Source organism: Macrobrachium nipponense, chromosome 5 (assembly GCF_015104395.2).
Source record: "Macrobrachium nipponense isolate FS-2020 chromosome 5, ASM1510439v2, whole genome shotgun sequence".
NCBI classification, from domain to species: Eukaryota; Metazoa; Arthropoda; class Malacostraca; order Decapoda; family Palaemonidae; genus Macrobrachium; species Macrobrachium nipponense.
Genome location: NC_061107.1, coordinates 123,154,043 through 123,166,542, shown reverse-complemented (window position 1 = coordinate 123,166,542; position 12,500 = coordinate 123,154,043). Strand labels below are relative to the sequence as shown.

Sequence of the window (12,500 nt, the reverse complement as noted above, 5' to 3'; positions counted from 1 at the left end):
AGAACTGTTATGGACAAGTACCAAGGTTTTACGCCTTATAGAAATGCTTGCTTTTGGCCAAGTGAAACGAAAAAAAAAAATGCTAATAATAATAATAATAATTTAATAATAATAATAATAATAATAATAATAATAATAAATAATTAAAATAATAATAATAATAATAAAATTATATGTTTTATTAAAAGTGATTGCTGCTTCAGCTGAATAAATTTTATAAAGGTTCTTCTCTATTTTGCTAATTATTGTCTTCTCATTGTTGCTTAAAATGGTGAGCAACGCACCGAAGGTTGACATATCTCAATTATGTAATAGAAAATGCCGATTGGATTTTTATTGGTAAAAAACTCCATTGGGGGTAGTCAAATTTTCGGGTATATCCCATAGAGTTTATTGCAGGTAGAATTAATATTAAATTGTATTCTTTTCTATTCTTTTTGTGGGGCCCCGACGTTTCCTCTGAAAAACCTCAGAAATCCTCTTTTGTGGAGGTGGGTGAGAGACTGAAGTGAGAGGGTTGTTGTTTAAGATTAAGATTAAGTTGGCCTTGTGCCAGCACGGGCTCTTGCTCACAGAGCAGCCCGTAAAGTGAGAGGGTGAGTCCGCCTGCTTTTATTGTGTCGGTGCAGCGGGGGCTTTGTGCCGCTACCTTTTCATTGGCTAGTGAATGCGGGGCTGCTTTATGATTGGCTGCCTGGCTGCGGGCTGAAGCCAGCTCCCGAGCGCATGCTCAACAGGAGCGCCGATCTTCTCAGCTGCATACCATCACGCAGGGCTTCATTTTGATTGGTTAAAGGCCGCGTGACGTCACTGCTGGTATTATTCATGGTATTATTGTCATCTTCGGTGTTATTTTCCTCTTGAATTGGTGCGTTTTCAAGCGGCGATATGGTGAAGTTTGTCGTTACTGGTGTGTTCCGTCGCATGCAGGTCGGGAGCAAAAAGGCCTCCTGCGTCGTATTCATGGAGGGCTTTTGCTTCTGGATGGGTAACGCCTCCAGAAGGCGCAAACGGCGAGGGTCGGGTGCTCTCCCTATTATCCTAGCGTTGCGGATAATACAGTTACGGGAGATTGTGTCTAGGTGGGCGGTGAGGGCGTGATTCTTGATAGCCCCTTTTTGGGCATGACAGGAGATTCTCTTCTCAAGACACATAGTAGTCATTCCATTGTACTTCCCAAGACATCCTCGGGTGGGGCATATGTATTGGTATACTACTTTCGTCTGCTTGAGGGGGGTCTCCTGATGGCGGTGAGGGGTTATTTGTCATGATTAGGTCTCTTGTTTTATAATAATAAAGCAGCCTTATTCACTAGCCAATGAAAAGGCAGCGGCACGAAGCCCACCGCTGCACCGCCACAATAAAAGCAGACGGACTCACCCTCTCACTTCAGTCCTTCACCCACCTCCACCTAAGAGGATGTCTGAGATTTTTCAGAGGAAACGTCACGGCCCCACAAAAAGAATAGAAAAGAATAGAATTTAATATCAATTCTACCTGCAATAAACTCTACGAGATATACCCGCAAATTTGACTACCCACACTGGAAATTTTTTACCAATAAAAATCCAATCGGCATTGACTATTACATAACTGAGATATGTCAACATTCGGTGCGTTGCTCACCAGTTTAAGCAACAATGAGAAAACAACAATTAGAAAAATAGAGAAAAACCTTTATAAAATTAATGCAGCTGAGGCAGCAATCACTTTTAATTTAAAAGAGAGTTTGCTTCCAGCATACAACAACAACAACAACAACAACAACAACAACAATAATAATAATAATAATAATAATAATAATAATAATAATAATAATAATAATAATAATAATAATAATAATAATAATAATAACTAGTTTTGTAGTCACAGATTATAATAGATATTTCGTCATTCGAAATAATACACACAAAAACAGAACGTAATATAAGTGAAACCAAGAATAAGATGGTTTTGGACGAATTGCACAGCAAAAGATGCATAGAAAAAATAAAGGCTGAAATACCCGCCATCTAAAAGGTGCTTGCTCATCGCCATAGTTTGTTATATATCCAGGCAGAGATCTATAAGACTCTGAGACCTTGTGAGAAAATTCTTTTGAATCAATCTACAACCTTGAAAAAGTGGCCAGATTCAGAAGTATCAGACCTAATTTTAACTTGTTTTCTCGAATAATAGGACAAAGGAAAAAAATATTTTAAATAATCAAATATCATTGAAATCATAAAAAAAATATTCAACTTGAAAGATTATAATCAATCTTAAAATAATTGTCAAGGAACAAATGCTTACGAAAACTAACCAACAACTGCCAATGTGTTTACCATGTTTTATCAAAATCAGAAGAATATAGTTAAACATATAGGAAAAGTAGGCCAAGCTTAAAAATAGTTTTTGAATTTAGAAGCCCTACCCTCTAAAAGGTCTATCTACATAATCCTAATTGAATCAAAGAATTATGAATGGGTTTACATTAACTTCTGATCTAGAAAGCTAGATCAAGATACATGTGTGGAAAATATTTATAGATCCACATGCGCTTAAGTTTCAAGTTCCAAAAAAATAAAACATAATTGAAAATTGGATTTTTTAATTGACATGGGACCTTGAATAATAGGTTAGGGCCAAAGTGACTAAATATCACATTTTCTAGACAAAGTGCTGACCAAACACCTCCAAGTATCACAATGAGATATAGAAGGAAATATTCTAATACTTTGAATTCAATAACAGACGGGACTTGGGGAGGTAGGAAGGGGGGTGGAAAGTGTAATATGTGTGTGTGTGTGTGTGTGTGTGTGTGTGTGTGTGTATGTATTTATGTATGTATTATAGTAAAAGTGAATTTTTTTATGTATGCTTGTATGTATATTTGTAACTTTGCATGCTATAGGAATCCGTGCCGCTTGACCGATCTAGACAAAATTTGCCTTTATAACTAATATGGTAACTGCTTGGACAATCTAAACAAAATTTGGCATGTGATCATCATTTATCTCAACTTAGATGATAAGTTAGGTTTCAAATCCCTACCCCACTCCCCTTCCCCTTACCCATTACCCTATCCCCCTTCCCTTTGTAACTTATGTGGTTAATAAATGCTACTGCCTTATCATACCTCATTTCATGCAATCAATTCTGTATTAAGATTTGTGTTAAGTGTAGGGTGTGCTTATGTTTAGTGGGGATGTGTTTAGGTCTAGAAAGTGGTGTGTTAAGGTTTGGGTGTATGTGTGTGTGTGTTTATGTTTAGTGGGGATGTATTTAGGTTTAGAAGGTGCTGTGTTTAGGTTTGGGTGTATGTGTGTGTGTGTTTATGTTTAGTGGGGATGTATTTAGGTTTAGAAGGTGGTGTGTTTAGGTTTAGTGGGGGCTGTGTTTAGGCTTAGTAGTGGATGTGCTTAGGTTCAATGAGGGTGGTTCAGTAAATTGTGGGGTGTGTGTTTAGGTTTAATGGGGTAAATTGTAATTGGAACAGGCACCACAGTAATATTTGGATAAAATAGAGTCACCATAGTAATATGTGGATAATAGGGACAGACAAAACAGTAATAACTGTATAAATGGGACAGTCACCACACTGACATATTGGTGACAGTCACCATAATAATGTCTGGAAAAAATGGATAGTCATCTAAGTAACACTTGGATGATAGGGACAGTCATTACAATAATACCTGGATAAGAGGGACAGGCAGAACAGTAATGACTGGATAAATTGGACAGTCGCCACAGAAATGTCAGGATAAAATGAACAGTCATCAGTGTAATGGACAGTCAGTACAGTAATGCCTGGATAAGAGGGACAGTCAGTACAGTAATGCCTGGATAAGAGGGACAGACAGAACAGTAATGCCTGGATAAATGGGACAGTCACTACAGTAATATCTGGATAACACGGACAGTCATCAGGGTAATACCTGAATAAAAGGGACGCTCATCACAGTAATACCTGGATAAATGGGACAGTCAGTACAGTAATACATAGGTAAATGGGAATGTCAGCAGAGTGATACCTGGATAAAAGGGACAGGCACTATAGTAATTGTTTGAATAAATGTGACCATCACCAGAATAATATCTGGATTAATAGGACAGTCACTACAGTAACCGTATAAAAGGGACACTGAGTGAAGTAATACCCAGATAAAAGGGAGTCAGTACAGTTATACCTAGATAAAAGGGACAGTACCCCATAGTAATGTTTGGATGAATGGGACAGTCAGCAAATTAATATTTGGATAAAATGGACAGTTAATACAGCAATATCTGGATAGAAGGGACATTCGCCACGGTAACTCTTGTATAAATGGGAATGTCAGCACAATGATATTTAGATAAAAGGGACAGGGAGCACAGTATTACCTGGATAAGAGGGAGTGTCAGTACAAGGAGGTGCAGGAAAATTTGTCTGAGTTCTTAATGGCTTTCTCGGGCAGTGCCAGGTTGGTCAGTTGGTGCACATATATATATATATATATATATGAAATTGTAATAGCCACAATATCCTCTTAACTTATCATATTCTTTACTTTTTTTTGGATACGCTTGTAACTACAAAGCCTTATGCTCCATCTTCAAAGTAGACTTTACAAATATATATATTATATATACTATATATATATATATAATATATATATATATATATATATATATATTTGTAAAGTCTACTTTGAAGATGGAGCATAAGGCTTTGTAGTTACAAGCGTATCCAAAAAAAAGTAAAGAATATGATAAGTTAAGAGGATATATATATAAATATATAATAATATATATATATATTAATATATATATATATATATATGCGTGTGTGTGCGTGCTTATCTGCTTGTATCCGAGTATGTTTAGATGCGTATATATGGGTTCATAAACCTGCTTGCGTGTAAGCGCATTAGTTCTTTTTGTTTGTAATTAAAGAAAATGAACCTTTTCTTAGATCTGTGGAGTTAATTTGTTTCTACTTTCTCTGGACTATATTTTGTTTTATAGATTTTGTTGTCGACAGTAGATATAGTATGTTGAAAACATAATAAGCTCACTACGGATATTCTGCAATTTGATATATTAAAATATTTTCAGTTATTTTTGAAGACGTTAGTGTGGCCATATCCCAGTCTCACTGAAAAAAAATAGCAGATGGCAATGAATTTTGCATTACAATTCAAGAATGATATATAGAGGAAAATGTGCCATCTTTTCTCCATTTAATCTTAAATTTCAAGCGCAGAACCTGTGCATTCAGTATATTAAATGTTTATTGAAATCTCCATTGCATTCCCACAACACGAATCATTTTATAAGGTTAAATGGACGTCAGAAATTATGTTCTTGTGTAATCCTCTAGGTTAAGACTTGCTAATGGGTGTGTGTGCGTGTGTTTGTGTGTGTGTGAGTGTGAGAAATTATGTTCTCGTGTAATCCTCTAGGTTAAGACTTGCTAATGGGTGGGTATATATGTGGGTGTGGGTGTGTGTGTGTGTGTGTGTGTATGTGTCTCTATGTTCAACAGCACAGAAAAATTATTTCTACTAAAATATAGCATATTCATTTTAATTTTCGTTGGTGAAACAAGGCTCTATTTGATGTAGCTTTTAGGACGTTTTCATTTAGGTTTAAAGTTAATGAATTTTATGGGGATATCTTGCATGTATCCCAAGTAAGCTGCAGGTCAGACCACGTCTTTTTTAGTTAAGGATTTTGATGATGATAGGGTGGGAAAGGAGCAGGCATTACAAAGTGGATGAAGCAGGTAAGGTAGTAAAATGTATGAAAAAAATTATAAGGGAAAGTATGAATGTGTAGGGAAGCAAGGAATGTTGAACCCACTTAACTCTAAGGAAGTGAATTGTTGATTTTGAAGGAAAACGCAACTATAAGGCGGAAATTATAGAGATGTAATGTATATGTAGCCGTTCTTGCACAAAGAAAATATTTGCATGGGTTGGAAATTGGCCATACGTAGAGGCTTCAGTAAAAAGCTTAACGGAAGTGAAAGGATACATCTGAGCATTTGAGATGATTTGGCAATTTGAAAAGAACAGAGACGGTAAGTTGTTGAAAAGACTATACAATTCGGAAGTGTTTGGAGAAATGATGAGAGGAAGATAGAGAATTGGATAGCCGGGACATCAAGAAAGCGAGAGTGTGTTTGTGTATGGGATGGGAGCTAAAAGTGAGTGGCCTCTTTTGTGCATGAGGTTTTGACAAACCGTTGGTAGGTATTATGACTCATAATATGTAACGGTTAGTACTGTGGTCATTATATATATATATATATATATATATATATATATATATATATATATATATATATATATATATATATATATATATAAACTGCCACAGGAATAATCAAAATAAAGGAAATCATAAATAATATATTTTAAATAGAGTCCGCCATTGATTATACTGAATTATAACAATTTTATCCCCATTTCTATATATATAATTAGGGCAGTGAGTATTTAATGACAAAAATCAAAGAGAAATTAGATAATAAGGCTTTTCCTGCTATGCAACATTAAGGTACGGGAAAAATAGCCCATGAGGAGGTCATAAAAATTCTTTAAATCCAATTAACCCTTGATCCAAAAAAGGATTTATATAGTACGTTGCAGACAAAGGAACGAAAAACTTGAATACGAAAACCTGCGCCCTTAGGGAGAGGAGAGAGAGAGCAGTTGGAAGATCAAAGCACTTGAAAGCATCTGAAGTATTTGAAGAATGAACGGACAACTAAGACGATTAAAATGAAAAATATTGAAAAGAAACTACCCTTAGCCAGACATTTGGGAGAAGAGACAAACACCAGGCGTAAAAACAAAGAAAAAATTTTGCTATTGCAGATTTGTGTGGGATCAACTCAATTCATTTTTGCTTGAACAGACGAATACTCATTTTACGACTTTGAGGCAGGAGCCAGGTGAAAGTGAAATTTGCTCTTAATTTTCCTCAAATAATATCTTCATCCTAGTGTTTAATTAAGAAAAATTACAGAGATAAAAAAAAATCAGATATTTTAGTCATAATGCCTAAAGAGACAACTTTTTTTTAACCTGAATGCTTACCATCCTCTGCAGTCCGCAACTTATGGTAAATATTTGATGGATTATTGTGTTATGATTAGCTTTTGTTAATTCAAAGAGGTAATTCATTATATATAAAGTGGCTGAGACAGTCAAAACTCTAATAACTAAATAGACCCTTTCAAGATTTACCAAAGTGATTTAATGATACAAAATATCAAAGGGGCCTTTGCATATTTAGAGTTAAGAGGTACTTAGTGATACCGTATTATATATGTTACAGGGAACCTGATTTCACGAAATACCTATTTAATATGTGAAATGACCAATTCACTTAGGAACATTTGAACCCCGAGAAATAGTACTAAACACTGTTTCCCGTGTTAAGTACTAGGCCCTGGCGAGTCAAATGTATTTCGTCGTGTTTAGTTCTAGCCCATGGGGGATGAAATGTCCCTAAGCGCATTTGATCCCCCAGGGGCTAGTACTAAACACGGCGAAACACATTAATCACCCCCAAGGGACTAGTACCAATCACGGCGGAACAATGTAGAGGAATCACTGTTTTGCCGTGTTCAGTACTAGCCCTCGGGGATCAAATGTTCTTAAATATAGCTGCGTGTGAGTATGTACATATCTAGGGCTAAGAACTAAAAGTGTCAATGTCATAAAATGGCTGATTGTAGTTAAGACCGTCACTAAACTAGAAATTTATCTCGGTTTCAGTGCTATAATGGCCAATGTTATAAGTTAAGCAATCACAAAAAAAAAAAAAAAAAAAAAAAAAAAAACTTTCGTTTGCTGTACTTACCTGAATTTTAATAAAGGAAGCAATATTTTAAATGCATTTTTCTGAAAACATGGTTTTATGATATTGGCCCTTCTAGTTCTCAGCCCTAGATATAAGCTCTAGCCAATGGATCGGTCATAGAATCGATCGTATTGTCTGAATACAGATATTCAGTTAAACTCAACCGATTGTTCTCAAATCTAATGGACGTTATATTTTCTTATTTGTAGTATAACCTTAATCTAAAATGTCTTAATTCATTAACGAAGATAGTATGGGATTGCAGTTATTCTACTGCTGGCATTTTTTATTTGTTTGTAACTCACAGAAGGAAGAGGTTATACGAAGATTGTTTAAAGGTTAGTGTACGTTGTTCTTGGTTTCATGTATAGTAACTTGAAGATTTTTTTTTCTTTTGAGGAAGCAGCTATGATTTGCCATTTCACTCAATTTCTTTAAATTCACAGAGCTTAAAACAAGCGGGTTTGAATGGTTAATGGTAACGGTAAATAGGACTACTTTCTAATTGTAAATATTACAAAATCTCTTAGTGAAGTAGAAAACTCTCAAATCGTTTTTGCATTAGTTGAAAATCTTGTAATGTCCATCCATGAATCTCAGATTAGAATGATCGTAAGGTATCTTAGACTGTCTCGGAAGGTGATTCTGAGCATCGAGAACATTAGAGAACATTAGACTGAATAGAGAGAGAACATTAGACAATTTCAAGAGAACATTAGACTGAATAGATCGCAGAAATGATAATTACTGAATTTACTTTCGATTTTATTGATAATATTACGGTTTTAGAATTATTACCAAGATTTTCCAAATGATGTAATTTTATGTAAGCTCAACAGAATGATGCCGGTAACTTGATGCAGAAAAATTAAAATGTGTAAAATACGAATGTCATTGACTATAAATGCAAATCATGCGTAATATATTGCCTATAAAATATTTTACCTCCAGACACATCATACGCCCCAGTGGTACAATTGGCTTCGTCCTCACAGTTCGAGAGGCAGTCACACAGGGAATCACACACGTTACTGATTGAAACACAACGGGTGTTTGCACACTGGAACTGTCTGCTGGCGTCACATTCGCCACCTGGAGGGAGATAAGATATGAGTTGTCAGGTCGTGAACAAGACCAATAGAAAGTAAATGGTAAGAGTAAAAATTCCACCGTTACCTTCGGTCATAGAAAAAAAAAATAGATCATAGATAATGCGTGCACTTGCTACTGCTGATGAAATGATATATATAAAGATATATGCCACGAAGGAAAAATAAACGAATGAGTAACTGCGAGACCTTTCGACGTTTCCACGTCCTTTACTTAGCAGAACTTTCGTGATTCAGTTATACAATATATATATATAATATATTATATATATATATATATGATATATATCCATATATATATATATATATATATATATATATATGTATAACTGAATCACGAAAGTTCTGCTAAGTAAAGGACGTGGAAACGTCGAAAGGTATATATCTTTTATATATATATATATATAGGTATATAATATATATATATATATATATATATATATATAAATATATGTGTATATAAAATTTTCATTTCTCTCTCTCTATATATATTATATATATATATATATATAATATATATATAGAGATAAGAGAGAAGAGAAGAGAGAGACGAGAGAGAGAGAGAGAGAGAGAGCGAGAGAGAGACTTGGGACTCAGATGTATAGATAAATTCTTCCTCCAACAACGATTCAGAAGATTAAAATGAAATTGTCAACTGGGGTGACATAACGGCTGACATCTGGACAGCATTTTCTGTATCTCTTCGCATTCATCACCTGCTTGAAGAGAGAGACAGGTGGTCTCTGAAATATAGCGCTAACTTACTACATTTAGGTGTTATTATGGGCTCATTTTATTATAGTGTATTCTGTTTTTAACAGAAAATATTTCACAGTCTATATATGTATATATAATATATAATATATATATATATATAATATATATATATATATATATATATATCTATATATATAGGATATATATATGACTGAAATATTTTCTGTTAAAACAGAATTGTATCTGTAAAAATGAAACCATAAAAATACTATGTAGGAAGTTAATGCTATTTTACAGAGACCAACTATCTCTCTTCAAGCTGGTGATGAATGAAAAGAACTCCAGAAAAAGTGGTCCAGAGGTCAACTGTTACATCACCCCACATGCCAATTTCTTTTTAATCTTAATCGCAGGTTGGACGAATATTTTATCTATAATATCTGAGTCCCAAGTTCCTTGTGTTAGGTCCATCGTGTTTCTTTGTTTAATCAGAGCTGATTCCATCATCTGGCTTGTGAACCGAAATTGCTGCTATAAATTGTACATGAAAAATTCCTGTTTATTATAGGACATTAATCAAGATTTAGCAAAATATATTTAGGTAGGTAAAACAAAAGGGTTAGTTTGCAAGTGCCTGTTTCAAAGTCTGAATCCCTATCTAGGTGTGGGATTTTTATTTCACTATTGAGAGTCTCTCTGGTCTTGCTTTGAGAGGGGGGGGGGGGGGGGGGGCCGTAGAACATTATTTTCTCTTTATGGATCGCTTTCTCAATTATATGGTCAGGGATCTTTAAAGATGGCAGCTGCGTACATAGTAGTTCAATTTCCTTTGGCAGGAAATCCGTGGAGCAAATCTGTAAGACTCATAAAAATAAATTGCTGGCTAAGCCAGTCTTGATAGAAATGTCATGGTTTTCTATATATGGTAAATTTGTATTCTCTCGTATCTCAAATTATTAAAACATCAAGAAAAGGAATTTTGTTGTCTGTCTTCCATTCGGTTTTAAATTTGATGCTGGGCAGTAATTCATTTTATTTTGATAGGAATTCGTTGAAATTTCCCCAACTATTATCCCAAAATGTTAGGATATCATATACATATCTGATCCTCAGTACAGTTTTATGTTTTATTGCATTTATTGTTATAGTTTAAAATCATTGCATAGAATACTTTAATAATTAGAGTCACAACATAATACATATTTACCATGTACATAAGGCCAACGTTCCTTTATGAGAAATATCTGATGTATGTAAAAAATATCTATATATTTGGCGATTATGATAGATCTCGCTATTCTGAATAAACGACAACGCAGATATGGGTAAGGAACTCACTGGTGCTTAAATATTAAGAAATTACCAGAAGTATCATTTAGTATCTGGGTCAACCGAAATGTTGATAATGATATTTATAAATGAATCGTGATGGAATTATGTCTGATGCTTTAAGCTTTAAGGCTGCAGTTAATGATAACGGCTACATAAGAAATTAAAAAATAGCGTGGCTTAACAGTTCACGCAAGATATAATGGCCATGTCATTGCTAGATGAAATCTAGCTTCTTAGTGTACCATAAAGTGGTTATGAAAAGCTGTTCTCAAAATTGCTCGTGCACTTGTCAACAGAAAAAAAGAAAATGGGTTAAATTACGAAAACGCTCGTATAATTCGCAACAGACCAAATGGTTGTTGTATTTCTAACTTTAATTCTCAAGTGCGTAACATAATAGGACAATATGAGTAAAATGTTGCCTGGTGGCTTTTAGCCGAATGATGGTAACATAAGGTTAGAGGTAAGAGTATGTATCTAGTGATGGAGAAAGTATAAAATATTTTGTACAGAAATTGTTGCACCAAAATGCTTTCTCATTCTTTGTCACCCATAGGCACGCATGCAAACTCACAAACGTGCGCGCACACAAACACACACAAACTCACAACACACGTATATATATATATATATATATAAATTATATATATAATAATATATATATATAATATACTATAATTATATAATAAAATATAAACATATAATAGTTATAATTATATATATATAATTAATATATAATTTATATATATATTATATAATATTATAATAATATATATAGATAATATAATACTATATAATAGATAATATATATAATATAATATATATCATAATATATTATAAAATATATATATATATATATATAATATATATATATATATATATATATTTAACTAAATATATATAATATATATATGAGAACAGGAATGAGAAGGATAAGTGGGTATGACGAACCAGACAGAGCATGTTGATTGTTAGGCTCTCTCTCGCTCTCTCTCTTGGAGAGATTTCGAGCTGAGTGAGGAAAACGGAGTGAGGAGACAACGCACCTATCTTTGGCCCCTTTTCTGCAACAAACCTGTCATCCTGCAGCCTGCAAAATTGTGAAGCACACCTCACATCCGTTCCGGAGAACGGAGAAACGCTCAGGGTTTCTCTCATAGTCAAGGATATCTATCCCTGCTACTATAACTTATAACCGCTCTCTTGTTGTGGTCGATGTCACCACCGTGAAGATGGATTTTAAGCCTCTCCACATATGTAGACGAGTTCTACGCAAAAAAAAGCAGGGTGAGGCCCAAGGCCTCCACTTTGATGTTAATAAATCGGATTTTCCTTGGAGCTCATTTCCTTTGGAGGCTTCGAATTTCAAGTCAGTGGCTCCTGAAAGTTCGGATTCGTATGAACAGCGGTTTATGTTCTTAAAAATAATAATAATCTGCTGTGTAGAGCGGAGGGAGTTGGAGTATGGTGGCGATGATATTCTGAAGAAGGATAGCCAACGTATTT

At 34.4% G+C, this 12,500-nt stretch overlaps 1 protein-coding gene across 1 annotated transcript in view; it reads right to left on the bottom strand.

The window, feature by feature from the left end:
* The window catches only part of LOC135215929 (G-protein coupled receptor GRL101-like), a 312,597-nt gene that overhangs the window by 229,832 nt on the left and 70,265 nt on the right, over nt 1-12,500 (bottom strand). The window contains exon 7 of the mRNA XM_064250884.1: nt 8,782-8,928. Within this exon, the coding sequence (XP_064106954.1) occupies nt 8,782-8,928 (147 nt within the window). The remainder of the gene's footprint in view (nt 1-8,781; nt 8,929-12,500) is intronic.